This window comes from Serinus canaria, chromosome 2 (genome assembly GCF_022539315.1).
Source record: "Serinus canaria isolate serCan28SL12 chromosome 2, serCan2020, whole genome shotgun sequence".
NCBI lineage: Eukaryota > Metazoa > Chordata > Aves > Passeriformes > Fringillidae > Serinus > Serinus canaria.
This window is the reverse complement of record NC_066315.1, coordinates 21,138,681-21,158,401: the sequence shown is the minus strand read 5'-3', so window position 1 is coordinate 21,158,401 and position 19,721 is coordinate 21,138,681. Positions and strand designations below refer to the sequence as shown.

The window sequence follows — 19,721 nt, the reverse complement described above, 5'->3', positions numbered from 1 at the left end:
TTTACACATGCATTTAGTTTCCTTTCCCACCACTGACAGTCTCTGTTGGTGTTCTGAGCTTAATGCTGCACCAACTAACACTCCCCCTCGGCCCTGCTCTGGTAAACACCACTGACCCACATTTAGGCTTTCCTATAGCAGTGTCAGTGTTTGGTGAGGTGCCCCTCAGCTGAACCCTGATGAAAGAGATTGTTTAGGAAGAGAAGTCAATGCTCTTTCTTCTGAGAGACAATGCTATTAAGGATGCAGAAGAAAGGCCCTGAGAATGTGTGGAACAGGTTACAGTGATCAAAGTCACAGAAATAAAAAAATGTAATCCAAAACCAATGTGGTTCCAGGAGCCCAGGACAGGACATTTTCCTTCAAAAGCAGTAATTTGTAGCTTATTCGGATTTCTCAGACAAGCATTTTCTCTGCTTATCTGACTCTTCAAGTCTAGAAATGCCACAATGCTGAAAATGGATAGCCAATTCTGTTGTGGCCCTCTGTGCTCAAAGACATAGAAACAAAGGAAATGTTTAAAGACCTACACAGCTGAAGCATCCCCACAGTTTCAAACACCTGAAGTCAGCAGACATACATTTATTCTATGCTGTCTTTTCACTTTCAATGAGTCTGAATTCAAACTTCAACACAATGTGGATTTGCATGTCACAACACAATTTAGAAAGCACATATTAACCTCTTGCTGTTCTTCCTATTGTTCGCACTGGAACATTTTCTTGTTATATTTGGCATAACATTTCAACTTGTTGGTACTCTTTTATAGAGTGTCTGACCACATTTTGACATTCCTAGAAGTTCTGAGTTGTCTCAGTTTGTCATAACTTCCTATGAGTATCATAAAAATAATTATGAAATGCCTGTACAACACTTCATCCAGAACATCACAGCCTTATTTAGAGCTGCCCCACTTCCTACTCTGTCTTATTCCTACAATGAAAGAGAAAAAAATATACAAAAAGACTGTAGTGATAAAGCTGATTTTTAGAAAACATTTACAATATCACATTTGCCTTCACACTGTCTGACAGGGAATGCAGGGAAACTCATTGTGTCAGATGAAAGATTCCTTGTTTGCTTATGTTGGACTGAAGCCATTTGAAAGTTTTTCTATTCACTGAAAGGAAGAGTGGGTAGGGAGTGGCAGAAATTATGGCTGCTTAGATTTAGTAGCCTATAGATTATCTACCTTGTTGCAAATGCACAGTCCATGACCACTAAGAGTAATAGCCACACTTATTTTTTTCAGAAAGCATTAAATTTGGATTGCTGAGCATTAAGCAGCTTTCTGACTTTATACACACAACAGCTGTGAAGAAAAATAACATGATGGTACTACTTATGGCTCTTTGCTAGGGACACCCCCTGTAATGATTCACAAAGTTTTTCCAACTCTATTATGACATCCATAACTATCAGAGTTTTGAAGAACTATTTAGATAATATAGATGTTTGCATGTACTTTCTGACTTCAAACCTTTACCCATCTGCAGAACAAGCTGTAGTATTTTTGCTCAAGACTCCAGAAATGACGATGTGAGGTTTCATTTCACATATTTCCAGATTCTATTTTCTTTCAAAAAGATCTAAGTATAAGTATAAATAATTATTTGGTTGATGACAGGTTGGTTATGTCCCAGACAACAAAACTACTGATACTGTCTTTAATAAAAGGTGCTTAAATCAAAACAATAAAGAAATCATTTGTTATTTCTCTGTATCTCTAAATCTCTGTACTAAACCAAGGTGAATAACTCACAGGGTATGTACAGAAATGCTATGACAGTCAAGAGGTAGAGATGGAGACCATGCAGGTAGAAGAAAACTTACTCTTTTAGTAACAGGACAAACTGCTGACCCACTGTAGACTTGTCTTAAAACTAGGAATTGACTCAACTGTCTCTGTTTACAGCTATTTCATGCAGCAGCAGTTACAGGAGAGCTTAAGCCCAATTACACAATTTAGTTAATTAATTTTCAGTTTAAGCTATAAGTGTGACCTTCAGCCAAAGATACCAAGCTGCATTTTCACATTAAAATCCATTGAAAATATAGAGAGTTTTAGAATGGCAGCTATGAACAGAATCATTTATTTTACAAACATTTCTCACAGTCAAAGCTAAAAGAATGGTCCACATTCTGAGTAGTGCAAACGTATTCTGGCAGACGACAATAGAAGTCTACAATATTTAAATCAAAATCTTCTGAGATAGAAGAGTGTGGTGGTTTATTGTTCTTCCATTGTTCATATATTGTTCATGATAGGAGAAAAATGTTTATCATTCATCTAATGTAAAAAATCTGAGTCAAACATCTAAATACTAAAGAACAGCAGCCAGCTTTCTTTATGTAGAGCAGTATGCAGAATTTGAGTAAAACCTTTAGCTTGTTAAACCAAGGAAATGAAGATTCTGTTCTGTTCCCTAATTTTCCCATGCTAGTTGTCTATAGCAACAGTATCCTAGGAAGATTGCTGTTTCTAGATTTCTAGACCAAATTTCTCAGCTGATGACAAAACTGCCTACTGTTCTGCTTAACAGAATAATTAATAATTACTTAACATTATTCTATTCAAAACTAAGGTCTTATGTTCCTGTAAAATTTATGCAGCTTGAAAGAATTAAAACTTGTTTTTTTTTTTTTAATTTAACCTTCACTGGTTTTGGCTCCACAGTTCATTTTTCTCTTTCCATTCTGAACATTTCTTTCTCATGTAATCAAACTCACTACCAAACTAGAAACTACATCCTCAGTACCAAACACATTTACACAACTACTCATGCTACTTTAAACACCTACTGATTAACCCTTGGCAATGAATTAAAGTTTCTTCCTGTAGTGTTTTACATGTAGCTTCAATTGATGCAATAACTGATTGTCAACACAATTTGTATTTCCACTGCAGCTGACATCTCTGCTCCACCTGAAATGCTCAACAACTGCTACTTTAGAAAGAGTGAGATGAGAGACTCAAATTCAAAAACTAAGAGCTGTTACACACCTTCAGTTCCTGTTTTGCCTAATAATAGTAACAAAAAACATCTAAGAAATTCTTTTCCAAGACCATGTCAATTCTTTATTCAGCTTTTTCATAATCACAGGCTGAAGTTGTACACAGCCTAGTGGAGTTCAGTGAAGAAAGGAGAACCAATTGGAGACACCAGATATTGATACCCAGTCACTCTAAACCCAGGAAACAGCCTTCATCCTAAAAGTAAGAGCATCAGAAGTGGATTTCTGTCAGGAAATGGCCTCTATAGACACTGAGCATTTGCTGTGATAACATTGTGACAGGAAGGCTGGAATGGCATTAACAGAGCAATTATACCTATTTGCAACACACTGCTGTCCACATAGTACTGACTTTGATGATACCATTCAGAAAAACTGGGGATAAAATTTCAAAATTGAAATAAAAAAGCTTTACTAGGAAAGACTGGGGAGAGAGTAAAGCAGAAAACAAATATCCAAAGGTGAATAAGGATATTCTTTCTTCCTATTCCATGGAATAAGGAAGAAAGAATATTTATCTGACATCAGGGATCAAAAATTTACAAAAAAAAAAATTCAGCATGTAAAACTGGCTAATTAATTTCAATGATTTTTTAAAATTTAAGTTTAAGGATTAAAAAATACTTCTACACAAACTTTCAATATATTGTGGAGGTTTGTTTCTTAGTAAGTAAAATCTAGGCATTTGTGTTGCCTTTCTAAATTTCAGGCAAAAGTTTTACTTAGGGAAATTCAACAGTTCGAGAATTCACAGTTTTATCTTTGTCCTATGTTCTAGAATTTATTTTCAAGATTTATAGTTAAAGTTTTAATTAACTTTTTAAGATATTAGTTATAGGGAAGTTAACTTCTAATAAGTATCAATAAATATACTAGTAGGTACCATTCAAAGTTTCAATAAAACTTTTAATCAGAAACAAGTGTTCTATAAAAACAAAATTTAAGGTAAACAACTTACAATCTTCAACTAAAGAAACAGAAATCCTCTCCTTGGAAAATCTGGTCTAAGTTTTTAAACTGAGAGTCCTCCCAAAAGCATTTTATGTTTCACAGGCTACAATAGCTATCTGACAGAAGATACATAAAGAATTATTGTAAAAGTCCTGATATCTATTTTAAATCTAGAACAACTACCTACAGATTAAAATTTATGAAAGTACTGTCAAGGAGATGAAACCACTCCATAAGAAAAATTTAAGACAGTACTTATCCCAAGCATGGTGTTCCAAAGCATAAACAACCCCCAGCCCAATAAATTAAGCTAAAACCAGAAGACTTCACACTGCAAGTTGTGAAATAATGCTAAAGTATGGGAACAACTCTACCTTCAAGAAAAGGCTTAATTAACAGTTTTAGTGACTGTGTTTTTCCATTAAAGCCACATAATAGTCACCTTGTAGCAAGATCTGTACTTTGAATTTATGTGGTGTTTATCTGCCTGAGGTTACCAAAACCACATCTAACATACCTTGGCAAAGAAGACTGTGAGGTGTGTTTCACTGCCAAGTATCCAAATGGGAAATTTTGGAGATTTCAAATAGGAGCCAACCTAAAAAGGTACAGGAAAATTAGAAATACAAAGCAAACCCAGAAAGGTCATCTAGTTAGTGACCAAATTAATGAAAATTTAGTTAGTTTTCAGAATGGCTAGGACTCCACTGCTATAAAACGTTTAATAAAATGATGTGTTTAGCTTGCAGACAAGTACTATGATTAACAATACTATAATCGGATGCTAATGAAAGGTAGAAGTCCACTTGATTTATTAACTGGCTTTGGATTAATTAATTCAGAATCGACATTTATTAAATGAATTAAAGGACAGTCAGTTGCAGACAATACACCAACATTCTGCCAACTACATTATTCTCTTTTACTCTGGCGCAAGGTAAAGGAATTTAATAGAGACTATAAAGAAAGCAAGGAACAACCAAAAAGGTTCAGGAATTAAAAAGTATTAATGCTGTTTCAAAAGTAGTCTTTGTAGAACAGCCAGGACCTATGACACCAAAGATGCTGGATAAGCTCAGGAAGGACTGTCGCCCATGGGTGGGCCCCACACTGGAAGCAGGGAAGTACAAATTCCATGGAGGACCAGCATATGGACTGTACTAATTAATGGTGCACTACAGCAGGAGTCCCTTGCTGCAGCCAGCCTGGGAACAAGTGAAGGAGTTCACTGCAGCGTTAAAACAGACAACCTGGCTGAAAAGGACCAAGGGTGGAGGCTGTAATGGATGTCTTTAATTTGTTGTAAGCCATGATTTGATTTGCTGTTACAGGAATTACTGTAACAGGAACCACCTGAGCCAGTGGAGGAGCAGCCTTACAAGAAGCAGATGGAGTGCAGCAGTGACGTGACCTGAGCTGGCTTTGGTGCCCAATGACTCCAGGCAGAACCACGTCTCCTGTCCTGAGTGACCACCAGAACAGAGGGAGCCCAAAGCCATGGACTAAATGAACTCAAAGGACATTACATGGACATTCAGCAGGGGTGGTCAGACTAAGGGAATGACAGACACATTTTATATCAAAGGGTGGAAAGGGGGGTGGTGTTTGATGATGTTGCATTGAATAGTGTGGGACTTGAGTATGACATAAATGGTATGGAATAAGGGGTGGAATGTGCTGCTTTGGAACAGAATAGTTTATTTCCTTCATGGTGGCTGGTATGGGACTGAGTTCTGGATTTGTACTGAACATAGGGTTGACAATACAGAGATGTTTTTTGTTGCTGCTGAGCAGAGCTTACACAGAGCCAAGGCCTTTTCTGCTTTTTCAGAGCCACACTGGCAAGGGTGATAGGATGCAAGGTGGGACAGATGATCCAAAGTGACCAAAAGATATAAAGTGGGAGGGAAGAAGGAGGAATGGGGGGACATTTGGAGTGATGACATTTGTCTTGCAAAGTAACTGTTACACTTGATGGGGCTGTGTTCTCCTGGACATGGCCTGTCCATCAAAACCCATAATTAACTTCTTGTTTTGCTTTGATTGTATGTGTGGCTTTTGTTTTCCCTACTAAGTTGCCTTTATCTCGACCCATGAGTTTTTCAGCTTGAACCCTTCCAATTCTCTTGCTGATCCTGCTGCTGGGGGCACAAGTGAGCAGGTGTGTGGGATGTGGCTGCTGGCTGGGCTTAAACCACAACAGTAAAGCACAGAATTTCTCAAATAAAAACCAGAAATCAAGAAATTCTGTCACAACAGGAAGAAAAAATATGGACTAAGGTGCACATCAGGTAGTTTCAAATGTTCAGAGATAAAAACATAAAATACCTTTTAAATTTTGAATATATTTTATTTAGAATACAGTTGCTTAATAGTAGTTTTATCATTTTTATTTATGGATATTTATTTTAAATTGAAGACAGTGAAAGCATAAAAAGAGATCAATAAAATTGCAGCACAACAGCAAGCCATTTTGGGACTTCACAGTTTTAAAACCATCTACAAAACTATAGCTAGAGTTATTTCAGTAAAAGCATCAGCTTCTAACTAACAATAATCAATAAAGTTCTAATCTAAATAGCATCAAACAACATTTACTCAGTAAGATGCATTTTAAAATTTTATCATATATTTGCCTTAATACATGTCTTATATGTCTTAATATATTAAGTTGGACATTATTTGAAAGTTCTTTAAGATCTCCAAGGGTACACAGTAAAGTTTTCAGTAATACTGTTAAAAAAGCCCACAAAATCTTAATAAAAGAAAAATTTTAAATTATGTAGAAAACAGCTTACCTTACAATATCTCAGAGATTCCATCAACGTCAAAAAGCCTACTGTTGCCTGTTTATGTATGCCAAGAAGTTCTGTTCAAAAGAAAACACAAAATTTATTCAAGAAAAACCTGCAAATTCTGTTTTAAGTCATTTTTCTTACTTTCAAAATTGGTCAAGTAATAACAATTTTAAGTTATGCAGTTTTAGAAACAATAGCAAATCATCAAGATATAGTTTAAAATGGTCATTTCTCTCTATATATAAAACAAGATCTCTATAAATATGATCTCTCTATAAAATAAGATCCAGACTCAAGGTTTTAAGAGGTTCCTGTTGATAGTCTCTTTTAAAAACCTGTTGGACTTTGTAGGAGGGCAATTCTTGCAATTTACATCACAATTATTCTTAGAAAAATCTAAGAATAGCTATCTTCAAGAAGAGAAAATCCCATATACATGCATAAATTAATGCTTTTTCCTCTCTCCCTCTTTTTTCTTAGAGTTCCTTGGCCATATTTATCTAAGCATTTCACATTCTGAATAATAAAACACAATTTTTGAAATAATAATTTTTTAAGTAGAAAAACTAATTTGATTTTCAATACTGACTTCCATTTAAAGCTCTCAAACACACACAGCTGCCAGAAACAGCTGAAATATTTATGTACTACTGATTGGAAGAGCACTTACAGAGCCTTACTTGAGGTCCTCTAATATAAATAAAAAGAAAGTACTTCAAAATTCAAGCTTCAAACCTAATTACACAGATTTGGAAGAAGCTCTGGGGTTTCATATACATCATCTAAAGAGTTCCAAGTACTGTCTGCTTAGAGCAGCACTGCTAGATCCCCAAACACTGTCTAACATGAGCAGCACATACTGGAAGCACACACTATGATCAATTTAATCTGGATTTCCTTTATTTTTTTGAACACTGAATTCCATATTTGAAAGTTCCCTCTAAAACACTAAGCCTCAACCATAATTTTTAACACCAGTCATCTCTGTACAACAGCATAAAACTGACATCTTTACCAATGGGCTATAGCCTCAGGACCATAGCAAGTGAAAGAAGCCATTCTGAATTTAAAAGATTCCTGGATTTGCAAAGTGAACTCTGCAGCACCAGACATGCTATACTCCCTTCACCAACTTCACTGAATTTGCAACAGTGCAGAACAGTTATTATAGTAATGGTTTAATTTTTCCCTCTACTGTTAAGCAAAAGTCCCCATACATCCAATTCTGAAAATCAAAACCCAAAAAATGTACAAACACAAGCTTGTTCACTACCTTTGTGTCTGGAAGTACAACTCCTTCCTTAGAGTGTGAGCTATACATACTAAAAGGCTCTTTGCAGTGTAGAATTCTTTGATCTGAAAGCTGTGCTTTTACAGATTACCTTCAAACTTGCTTAGAATTAAAATATTCAGGGTGCATAGATCATCCTTTGCAAAACCCCATAATCTCCCTGGCTAATAGCTGAGTGGCTGAAAATTACCATATGCTGAGACAATTCATCCTTTCTTTGAGCTGGGGGAAAGAGAGCTATAGCCCAATTAAAAAAACTAGTGAAGAATCCTGCAAACTAGGGAAGAGCTAAAATACAGAAATAGCACATTTATATGTGCAATGAAGGAAATGAGTGGCAGAAGTAAGCAACAGTGCATTAGAGAAGTAATTTTATGCATCAAATGTATTTCTTAAAAACCAGTAACAAAAATCAATGAGGAGTCCAGTCTGCTAAACAAGGGATTGAGATGTAGGAGCCAATAACTGGGCACAGAACAACTAAGTCCCATGTAAATAATATTTACTATTCAGAAAAATTACTCAAAAATAATTCTATGCTTAAGTACTTTGTTCCCCTGAAAGATAGCTAGCTGAGAACTCTCACTGATAACTAGAGAGTGCTGTGATTCTGGCTACAACAGTAGCCACACAGTGTGAATATTCTGAATAGTTAGTAGTCAAGCTACACAGGTTATGTATCTGTGTAGGAAGCTCCTAGGTTAACTTCAGCTTGTAGTCACTGATCTACCTATGCCTCCTTCAGAATGAGCCAACAGAGAGGAGAGACACAAAAGCAAAAACTACTCTCATATGATTTACAAAGAAACAAAAGGAGACTAGTTGCACTAAATCAAAGTTTATTCTGTGAATATCCTTACCCCACAAAGAGAGAAGATTACTGGAAGACATCTGATAACACCAAAGATCAAATAAGAAAATTAATATTTATGCCTCTTGTCACAAAGTTAGTTTCTATTGTTGGAAAAGCACTTTTGCAAAGGACTCAAATTTCTGAACCCATTTGTTTCCATCTGCATCAGCACAGCGCCACCCAGCGGCCATAGCAACCCCACAAATCCCTGGCACCGCCCGGGAAAAGCGGTTCCAGCCCTGGCTGCATTCGTAGGGAACTACTACAGTGCATGGAGGAACAAGAGCCCTAAAATAGCAGTAAAGAATACCAGCTACCTCCCCGTATCTTCCCACCGTGGGTAGCTATGGCAAGAGAAGAGATCAGAATAAGAAGAAAGGTTTAAAGGAGAACATGTCAAAGAAGACATATCATTTCACTGGCATTTTTACCACCAGTGGCCAAGAACAATTCCAGTGAGTAACTCCTACCCTGTTTGGAAAATATGCAATACTGTGAGAGCAATACTCAGTGCTCTGAGTATAACCTGCAAAGACATGGTAATTCCTCAAGTTTGCCCTGTCTGTTCTTTCGTCACTGCTAAAATTACTGGCAGTACCTTTACAAAGGCTTATAAATAATTTTAATTATTTATTAATTAAAAACTGCTTATCTAAATAGTTGAAAAAGAGGTAAAGTGACTTCAGATAACTTCTGAATAAAACAGTATTCAGTCATTGCTATTTTGATACCTTCAACCCTTCTACGTGAAAAGCTCATAAGCATTGACATGAAAGAAGCTGAAGGTTTTACACAATAAGAGAAACAAAATCCAAGAGAAATACTCAAAGAAGAAAAGATGACAAAAAGGACTTCTATATAAAGGAAATGCGACAATGTATCCAAAATTCAGCTTAGCCTAAGAAGTTGTGAACAGTACCAGCTGCTCTTTATCTTTCTTTTTGATAGACTATAACAGATCACTTGGTAACAAATATGATTATAGATGTAAGACTGTGTATTAGCAGGTTCTGGCTGTAATTATCCAAGGGCTTCAAGAAAATGAAGGGCTCCCAATATAAAGTCCAATTACTTGACTGGTCAGAAAAACTAACAGGACACATAATACCAGATCCTTAAGAAGTACTAAAGATCATTTTCTGTTCCTCCACTCTCCACAAAAAGTCAGACTCTAAGGGAGCTCTCATTCTAGGTTTTTAGGGCAGAACTGACTGAGAACCTAAATGCTGACTATTACTGTGTCCAAAGAAAGTTCAGCATTCTCAGAAAAGAAAAAAAAATTCCATTCTGGATAACTAAGAAAAAGCCTAACAGAAAGATAATCTGAAAGGCAAATGAGGGAATGAACTCACAGTTTTCGAAACCAATATATTGAATTGCAGAACAGCAACTTAGCCTCATGTAAAGGAAAGCTCCTAGAAAATTCAGAATGATTGACTGATCATAATCTAAAAATTCAGATTGATATATCATAATCAAAAAGGGAAAATTAAAAGTACTGAAGAAAACATACACATAAAACCCAGAAGACTAATTGAAACAAATTTCTATTAGAATTGGGGGGGAATAAATGACAACAATGTCAAATAGAGGAAAGTTAGATAGAATATCCAAATGACATTCTGTAAGTCTGAAAGCATAGGCTGCACAAAATCATAATCAAGTGCAAGTCTAAAATGTCTCAAGGGAGATTATATTACTTGTTCATTATCAAACCAGAGCACTTTGATTCAGGTCTTGCATGGATCTGTCCTGAACCTCATTTCAAGTATCTTCTGTGCTGACGTAGATGATGGAAAATCATTGTAAGAAACATGCTTGTGAACCCAAGATGGACTTTGCAGCAGTTAAAGAGGAGATGTGAACAATTCAAACTGTTCCTATTTCCATATAATCTCTATTTGTAAAATGAAACCCAAAAGCCACAAAAGCCCTCTAATCATGAGCCTCCACTGAATCCCTCCACTGTGTCAATGTCTTTCCTGCGCTGGGGAGCCCAAAACTGGACACACCACTCCAGAGGTGGTCCCACAAGTGCCAGAGAGAGGGAAAGAACTCTTCTCTTCAGCTGCTGGCTACCCTCCTGCACAGCCCTCCTTGGCTAGAAGGACACACCAGTGACTGAGTGCAACTTACTGCCCACAGGGGCCTCAGGTCATTTCCTACAAGGCTGCTTCCCAGCCAGCCAGTGCTGCCCTGTGCTGTTCCACGGGTTTATTCCATCCTGGATGTAGGACTTGGGTGCACCTCAGGACACTACTGTCAGTCCATTTATCTAGTTTGATGTGGCTGTTTTGAACAGTGGCCTTGTCTTCAAATTTCCCAAACTGCAGAGACTGCACTCCCTTCCATCATCCAGGTAACATCTACATTCAACTTGTAGCTGACAATCCTGTATTCACTGATACTAACATCAGCAATTTTGTTCAAGTATGTTTTACTTCCATTTGAAGTCTACTTAATTCAAAGGGCAGTAAACAAGGAGACTATCAAAACAGAAATGGAATATATTCCCAATCTATAAGTCAGCATCTCAGAGTATGTAAAAAATAACAAGCATAAACTAGAACCAACTTACTCATTCCTGAACATTCTCTGTCTCCATCCCACACGTTAGAAACAGCATGTCCAGTCAACAGCAGATTAATCAAACTTTGGCTACACAACAGAAAGAAATTATGTAAGACATAAGAAATTAAAAGAGACATGAAACTTATTTCAAAAAATGTGATTATCTGTAACAAATTTAAAACTTATTGGATTGCCCAAGCAGATATTTTGTAACTATTTTCCATTAACTAGTAGGTACTTTAATTCAAGAACCCTAATTATCAACTCCACTCTTCCAAACACGACCTTGATGTAGAATTTAGCCCTGAATTTGAAAATTATCCATCTGAAATTGCAATGAGAACAGAAGCCTTTCCTCAGAACTGATGTATTAAAAGGAGTGAAATAGACACACTTTTCAGTGTTGCTTTTAGTTATTTTTAAGTTACAATTGAGTCTCTTTAAATGTCACTAACTTTCTAAAAGAATGATCAGTTACATAAGACAAAAAAATTAGCTCAAAAATCTGTTTTAAGTGGTAGCAAACTTTTTTTGCAGCTTACCTTCCATGACCATAAACAGGATCTATCAATGGCTCAGCTGCATCTTCAATTTCATTTTTTATGTTTTCTATACCCTGTAGAAAAATTACAAACATTTTTGCTGTCTTAAGGAATGAGCTGCAACATTTATACAACAGAATGCAACAGTAAAACACTGGGAGGCTGATGTTTTTACATGAACTGATAAAGGCTGCTTTCTCTTCAAAGGAAGATGTTTTCAAACATCTTGCAAGGAAGGATGTTTTCAAAATGTGTAAGTATAAGTCTCCCAGATCAAAAGAAAAAAAGACAAACCAAAACCCAAAACAAACCAAAGGACTGAGCTTTTCAAATTTTTAGGCTGGAACTGTACTGCAACATAGATGAAGGTACCATTTCATCAATTTATCTGGACTTAGCTCATCAGTTTATTTGCTCACTTTTTACAGAAAAAGGGTTACATGATCAAACTTTCTCTTAACAAAGAAATAAAACCCACCCAAAAAATACATCAAGCAACCCACAAACCTTTGTCAGTATTACAGAATACAGAAAGAGCAATACTCCAAATCTGTTTGTCCATGCCGAATATTGATCCCAAACTGCAGCCTTCAGTTCAGGGAAGCTTTTGAATGCTCGTTTGCTAAAGACAAACAACAATAACAAACAGAAAAGAAGCATTGATTAAGGTGAAGCATTACAATGGTGTCAAAAAGCACTACCAAGAATTACTAACACCTAACATGAAAATGTCAAAGTAAAAGTAGAACAGATCTGGTGTTATATACAGAATGACACAGCAGCTCCTCTGGAGTTACAGTAACTGCCATCTGCAGATGATAAATAATTCTGGAGCAAAATGCAAAAATGAGCGATGTTTTTATGCAAACACTAACCATAAGGTTACACATACGTGTGAAAGAGCTGAGTGGCTTGCACCAATACTGTAATTCTATAAAACAATGTTACTGAAATTGCAAATAGACTGTATGTCACCAAAATAACATTTGCATTATACAGTATTCTGAACGACATTCAGCCCAGAAACAATGGAGAAAAACCTTCTACTTAACCAGGTAAGACTATCTTCCAGGCTTTTGAAGCAATTATTTTATTCCCCATAAGAATTTGACTTTGCTAGACATTAGCTCTGGAAAAGTAAATTGTTCAAAACATTGAACAGTGGTACATTGACATTTGGGATACTATCTTATTGCATAATATGGTGACTGCCTGAACGATAAGGTAACACCACGTGATCATATGCTTAAAAAGGAAAAACAACAAATAAAATCTGAGGAAAGGAAGAAATTCACCAATATCCCAGTGAAACAACACACTTGCAATTCCTTGGGTAGTTAGAGCTAAATATTACATTTCAGAACACAAACATTAGTTTGAGTAATTCAAACTAGATCATAGTCTTTGTTTAGCTTACACAAACAGTACTTTTTTTTTTTTATTTCTTGCACACTTTTAGTAAGCTTTGTTTAAAAAAGAAACAAAGATCTACAAAAATATATCCACAGATGGGTGTACTCTGGCTAATACTTGATTTCTAAACATCCTTTCTTCATCAGTGAGTACACATGGCACACAAAGTATGCAAGGCAAAGCTAGTTCTGAAATCCACCTGATGTCTAAAGGCAAATGCCTTGATGCACTGATTCCCAGTGAGAATGACAGAAAAAAATTAATTTGGTACAAGTCCAAAGACTCAAGGGTGAGCAGGAGGGGAGGAGGAACAGCAGGAAATTAGTGTTTTGATCAGCTAAGGTTATAAAAATTTTCTATTCCTGTCTTTCTTATTTCCTTATATGACAATGGGTTTAAAAAAATAAGCTAAAATTACTACTGATAAAATGAGCTGTGGTTATTTCAGTTCTAATTAGAAACATTTTCCATCTCAGGTGTTTTTTTGAATTCTGCTGCTCTTTATTTACTCTTTAAGGATTGATTTGTATCATACTTACCCAACTGCTCACTATGAAAATAAAAGGCTGTTATCTTTAAATATAAACTCACTAGAACTGAGAGCTCTGGGTTTAGCTCCCCCCCAAAAAAAACCTGTGTTTAAAGTATGAAACAAAAATCAGTCTTGTATGTAAAACATTTAAAAAAAGGTTACTTGTGGTATCTCAAATTAGGAAAAAATACTGATTGCATTATATAATTATTGAGGATTAACATCTTTAACTTAAATAATAATCTCGATTCGATTCCCAGAACTCTGTGTTCATAAACTTGAAATGCATAAACTATCTAGCCAATTTATCCCATTACATTGCTCCAGTTTTATTTTAAAGTCTAATACTTCTGCTCAAAATTATATTCCATTTTAAATGGCTAAAATGCAAAGAAAAAACACAACCCCCCCCCAGACTAAAACTTGGATTTCAAGTTTAACCTGATGAGTAGCACACAAAAAGTTCCTCAGCATACTCCTTTCAGGCCTGTGAATATTAGTGTAACTTCAAAATATTGCATTTTAAATGTTCCAACATATTACTTACTGAATTAATGCATGAAATCGCTCAAAGCCAAGCTCTTCGACAGCCAAGGCAGCTATACACAAGAGACACTTTTCAGCACTACACATGGCAAAAAAATGACACAAGATACACACAGCAAGCTAGAATACTTTCAAGCTCTAATTATATTCTTAATCCTCTCCTGGCATTTAAATTTAACTGATTAGTATAAACTAATTTACTGCAACATTAAGATTCCACCATACAAATTAGTGAGAACATTTCTCTTTGGACTAATCAATTTATTAAAAGCACAAAGCCACTGGCATGTTGGAAATATTTGTCATATACTGAGCTGTTGATTTTGTACAAAATGTGGCTGTCACAAAGTCACCAAGCATATGCATTCTATAGATATAATTTTACAGGTTAACAAGAATTACTATTTCCTAGAAAAGCAAGCATGATTATTTTATCAGTGTAGGTAAGCTGTATTTTTTCTTTGAATATAGACTTCTGTTACTGAAATTTAGTTCGTTTTTTCCCCTTTAATGCTTATTTATTACAAACAAAAAAGTAGAATTACTCTAAGCAGTGTTACACATTCTGTTTTTAAGCAAGTTCTTGTTCTCTTTCAATAACGGGTAAAAAGCCTTTCAAATTAGTGTGCATCCAGGACATAAAAAAATACAGCATTAGTGTCTTCCCAAGTTCAACACAGGCTTTATACCTTCCCTTTTTCTTTTCTTTATCTTTCTGCTAGTAGAGCAATACACAAAACAGACAGATCTGCTTTCTGATAGATACCACTTGATGCTGAGTATTTAAACAAAGTCTAATCACCGAGCTACAGAATGTGGCTGCATACAATTCAGTTAAGATCTGAAACCATTAGGGTTAGTACTACTGATAATTCTCCCCACCAGAATTCCTCAAAAGACATTTTATGCCTATTCTGATTGCATTTTAAAGATGTACTTAATTTGCCCTACATGCAAATACAACTGATTCTCAAGCAACAGAATACTTTCATTTTTTACTTAAGAAATACAGCAGCAGCAGTCTTAAGAATTTTAGTTTTTGTCATTTGAATAACTACAAGGAATTGCTCAGATTACCAAGAGTAAAACTGGACTTTAAAAAATGTATTTTTAAGACATTTTTATAAAATATGAAACAATGAATCTAAATTGCAGAAAATGCTGCAAAACTAACCTTGCTTGAAGAACACATGTTTTTGTAACAGAAGGTTAGAGGGACTAATTCATATAAAGCAATCTTTGAACCTGGGAACTTGCACTACTAAATCCAACACATGGCCAACAAGTGACTGCTATACACCACAAAAGCAGATGGAAAAATGCTATTGCATTCAGTAAGTGTGTTTGAATCCACCTTTTGTCCACAGAGCAGGATGACAGGCAGTTTCATTCTGTTACTAAAGAACAGGGTGAAATGCTAAGATAATTACTATTTGAAATAAAGGGAAATAAGTAGAAATTCTAAAGAGAAGTAGAGCTATACATAACCCAAACAATGCTAAATAAAGACAGTGCTTAGTGGAACAAAAAAGAACAAACAGCAAGAGAACATGAGATGTATGAGAAAAACAATTGTTTAGAAATTCCTTAAAATGATACTCTATCATGCTGTGTCTAAGCATATTTCATGGCTTTATTATAAACATATCCCCATATCCAACTCTCAAACAGCCTGCCATATGGAACTATGTCTGTAATACTCCCTGCTCACCCAACTCATCTCTTAACTCCTATCAAGTATGACAATGCCAGTTTCTATTTTTATTGAGTACACCAGCCAAGCAAGAAATAAATGTGTTCCTTTGCACTAGCAGTTACACAACTTTGCATTACTCATAATATCTTCTTCTCAACATCTTTGTCCCCCCCTTAACCAGGTTAAGAAGATGGTTTACAGGTAAATGGCAAGACAGAGGAAGGGAAAAAAGCCCAAACCTAACTAACATATCTTAAATAGGTAGGAGTACAGCATTACACATAGAAGGCAAAATGCTGTACATAGGAGAGGTGCATTCAGTGTCTACAGGGAATGTAGAATAGAAACAATGAAAGAGAACAACATTGCCCATGACATAAGCAGGCTGTACATGGGAAATGTATCCTGGTCTTCCTTGAGCACATTCCATGTTATTAAGGACAAGTCAGGCAGAACTTGAAGACTTGCACAGAAACATGAAAAATGTAGTTATGTAATAGAATGGATTAGTTCAAAAGTGTCAGTGTTGAGAGTAATTATTAACTTAAGTGTGTGTTTAAAAACAGTGCTGAACAGTTTCTACAGTTAAAAGTCCTTTGGAATCAAGGAATACATTAAAAAACAGGACAGTAAGATCCTGTAGATAACTAGTCTCTGCTTCATTTTATGTAGAAAACAAACTTCCTATCACTGGCAAGAGCTTCAGAGACAACTAAAAAAAAGGAAAAAAAACCCCTGGAATTTCAGACTTATAACTGCCTTATCTTGCAAAGGATAAAATAGAAAAGTTGCAGATAAAACCTTCTGTATAATACTTTTTCTTACTTCAAAAAAATGCTCACCTAGGAGCTCTTATGCACTGACCATCTGTTTTTTCAAATAAACATCATTTAAATTATTTTTATTTGAGCCTTCTAAAGCACAGGGAGCACTTGCTAGAAGCAGATGAAGATGACTCATAACAAAGAACTCCAGCACTACAAATTGCTATAAGTAGCTGTGCAATATAAATCTATTTGTACGACTCTTATTTTGTAGTTATGCCACAAACTGCTGAGTAACATATTCCTTTCATCAAAGATAGAACCTCTATAAGCAATATGTTCTCATGTGAAGAGATTTTCATATTTCTTAAGGCACAAATTGTGAACAAAAACGAAAAGAAAAAGCAGCTTATCTTTTAACACATTAGATCTTTCCTGTTTAAAGAAAACAGGAAAGAAACAAAGAAACTCTCTGATCATATGTGCACAGACAAACGTTCCATGTCACTGACTCTGCAGTACTTAGATATAACTGGATGCCTCATCTTAGCGCAACAGATGATGTCTCCTGGATCCTTGATGTCAGTAATTCATGCAGGAGTGAAGACGTGCAAAAAGCAGGTAACTGAAAAATTCCAAACTAAAAAAAAATTATGGTAATTTACCAGAAGGTGATTTAAATTGTTTGGTACTGCACAGACAAATGGAAAAAGGTTACTTCTCCATAACAGAGGATCCAGAATAATTTAGAATAAATAAAGCATTGGAGAATTTTCTACAAAATTCCTCTAAAGCAACAAGTGACAAGTACTCTTACATTTTGAAAAATGTAGATTTTTCAAAATTAAAATGTATCAGATCCGACTAAATTACAAAATAAAACTGAAGACTATGGAAATTGCTGAAATTCTTTAGAAACATGTATGTTAGAACTCCAGTGATAAGACACCACATTGCTTCCAACAAAAAGGACGAGTGCCTCTAATTATAACAAACAAAAATCTTGTCTTTTGCTAATGGAATCATAAAGGCAAACCCCTCTTCAATGAATTAATAAAATAGCATTGGTCCCTCAAAAACCATGTAATACTTCACTAAGTGATGGGTAATTTAGCATAGAAATACATCTTACAAGGTTGCTCCTCTTGATGACTAGATTCTGCAGGACTTTCAGAAATACTAGCAGTTTCTTCGGTTGTTTTTCCTCTTATCCATGTTGCCAGACAGTATGACTCAGAATTATCAGAGCAAGCCATTTCCAAAATATCACATAATGTATGACAGAGAAGGTTCTTCTGCTCCTCTTCTGAAAGATCAAAAACCTACATGAGTCTGATTGCTGAGAACAATTGTCATATACAAGCTACTAGTATCTTTTTCATACATTAATGCTATCTAAATAATCATTACTTTTATCTCATTAATTAGTAATGTTAATTGCTCTTTGACTATATTGGACCAAAGACTATAAGGCTGTCTTTAGAAAAATGTGGTTTTATAGGATTTGCAACCCATTCCCTTTCTAATAACAAATTTCAATTAAATATTTCTAAAACACAGAAGTATTAAGCACCAGCAGAGACCTCACAAATAGGAGTTCTGAAGCATGTGATATGGAAGAACAGAAACAAACAACAAAGTGTGAAATATTTCCAGGGTTTTTTTAACTAATACATGCTTTACAAATAGATAAAAAGGAAAAATAATGATGGGGGAAAAAAAAAAAAACAAACTTTCAGTACCTGGACAGTCTCTCCAAGAAGACTTTTCACTGGTAAAAAGCCTCTTCAAAAGGAATGCCTTTGTTACCAAAGAATAAAATATTATTAAAATACAAGACAACATTACCTTTTACATTATGTCACAAGCACCAAAGCATTTTTGCACATTTTTAGAAGTTTCAAGCTGCTTACCATTCAGAACAAGACTCTGAGCCTGCCCTGTTTACTGACTTTTCCCCATCAAACCAGCTACAAAGGTGACCTCATAACTACATTCAACACCACTGAGTTTGAACCTCAAGTTTGTTTCAAATACACACAGTGCATATACACCTCCAGACTCACAGGACTACAGGAATGGAGGCACAAATATTTTCAGTATAACTGATCAGTAGTTCAAGACATCTCACTAACACAAGCCCCTTTAGTAGTTAACAAGCCCACCTCTTTTAACCATTGCAAACCTCCAGATCAGGTTAAAGAAATCCTATGCATCTCCATATCCCTGCTTTATCATCAATGCTAATGTAATGCTGCAATTAAAAAAGAAAAAAACCCTCTAAGTTACAGAGAAGGAATAATGAAAGAACAAACTTCATGAAGCAGAGTCTTGCCATTTCAGGCATTTTTAGCACCTCACAAACAGCTGGTTCAACTTTCACTGCTTTCCTGACACGCTCACCCTGTTCTCCCATCACAAATTTTTTTTTAACAGATTTTTTTTTTGTAAACCTTGTTAGATGTGAAAATTAACTGTTTCAAATCTGTCTAATACAGAATTAAAAAAAAAAAAAAAAAAAAAAAGCAGACACTGTGACACAGACACTCTTAAAGGCAGGGAATTCAAGAGATGTGAAAGGATTAGGATTAGATTTGTATCTGACCTTTTCCTCCTCCCCTTTACAATGCATTCCTTATTTTGAAGTTACTTCTGCTTGGATCAGCCTGCTACATTTCTTCAAAAAATGTCCTTTTGCAAAATTATAGTTCAAAATCAGCCCATGCTCATCCCTGCCTTTCTATAGAGA

At 35.5% G+C, this 19,721-nt stretch overlaps 1 protein-coding gene across 2 annotated transcripts in view; it reads right to left on the bottom strand.

Annotated features, from left to right (window-relative positions):
• The window catches only part of MINDY3 (MINDY lysine 48 deubiquitinase 3), a 49,468-nt gene that overhangs the window by 22,673 nt on the left and 7,074 nt on the right, over positions 1–19,721 (bottom strand). Inside the window, exons 3-10 of one of the 2 annotated variants that reach the window (XM_030230742.2) lie at positions 18,715–18,772; positions 18,105–18,278; positions 14,514–14,565; positions 12,529–12,643; positions 12,022–12,095; positions 11,487–11,566; positions 6,765–6,835; positions 4,484–4,564 (exon numbers count right to left, since the gene is read on the bottom strand). In XM_030230742.2, coding sequence (XP_030086602.1) covers positions 4,484–4,564; positions 6,765–6,835; positions 11,487–11,566; positions 12,022–12,095; positions 12,529–12,643; positions 14,514–14,565; positions 18,105–18,278; positions 18,715–18,772 — 705 coding nt within the window. Of the gene's footprint in view, positions 1–4,483; positions 4,565–6,764; positions 6,836–11,486; positions 11,567–12,021; positions 12,096–12,528; positions 12,644–14,513; positions 14,592–17,494; positions 17,613–18,104; positions 18,279–18,714; positions 18,773–19,721 lie in introns of those variants that run through there. The other variant, XM_050970396.1, reaches the window with a different exon arrangement.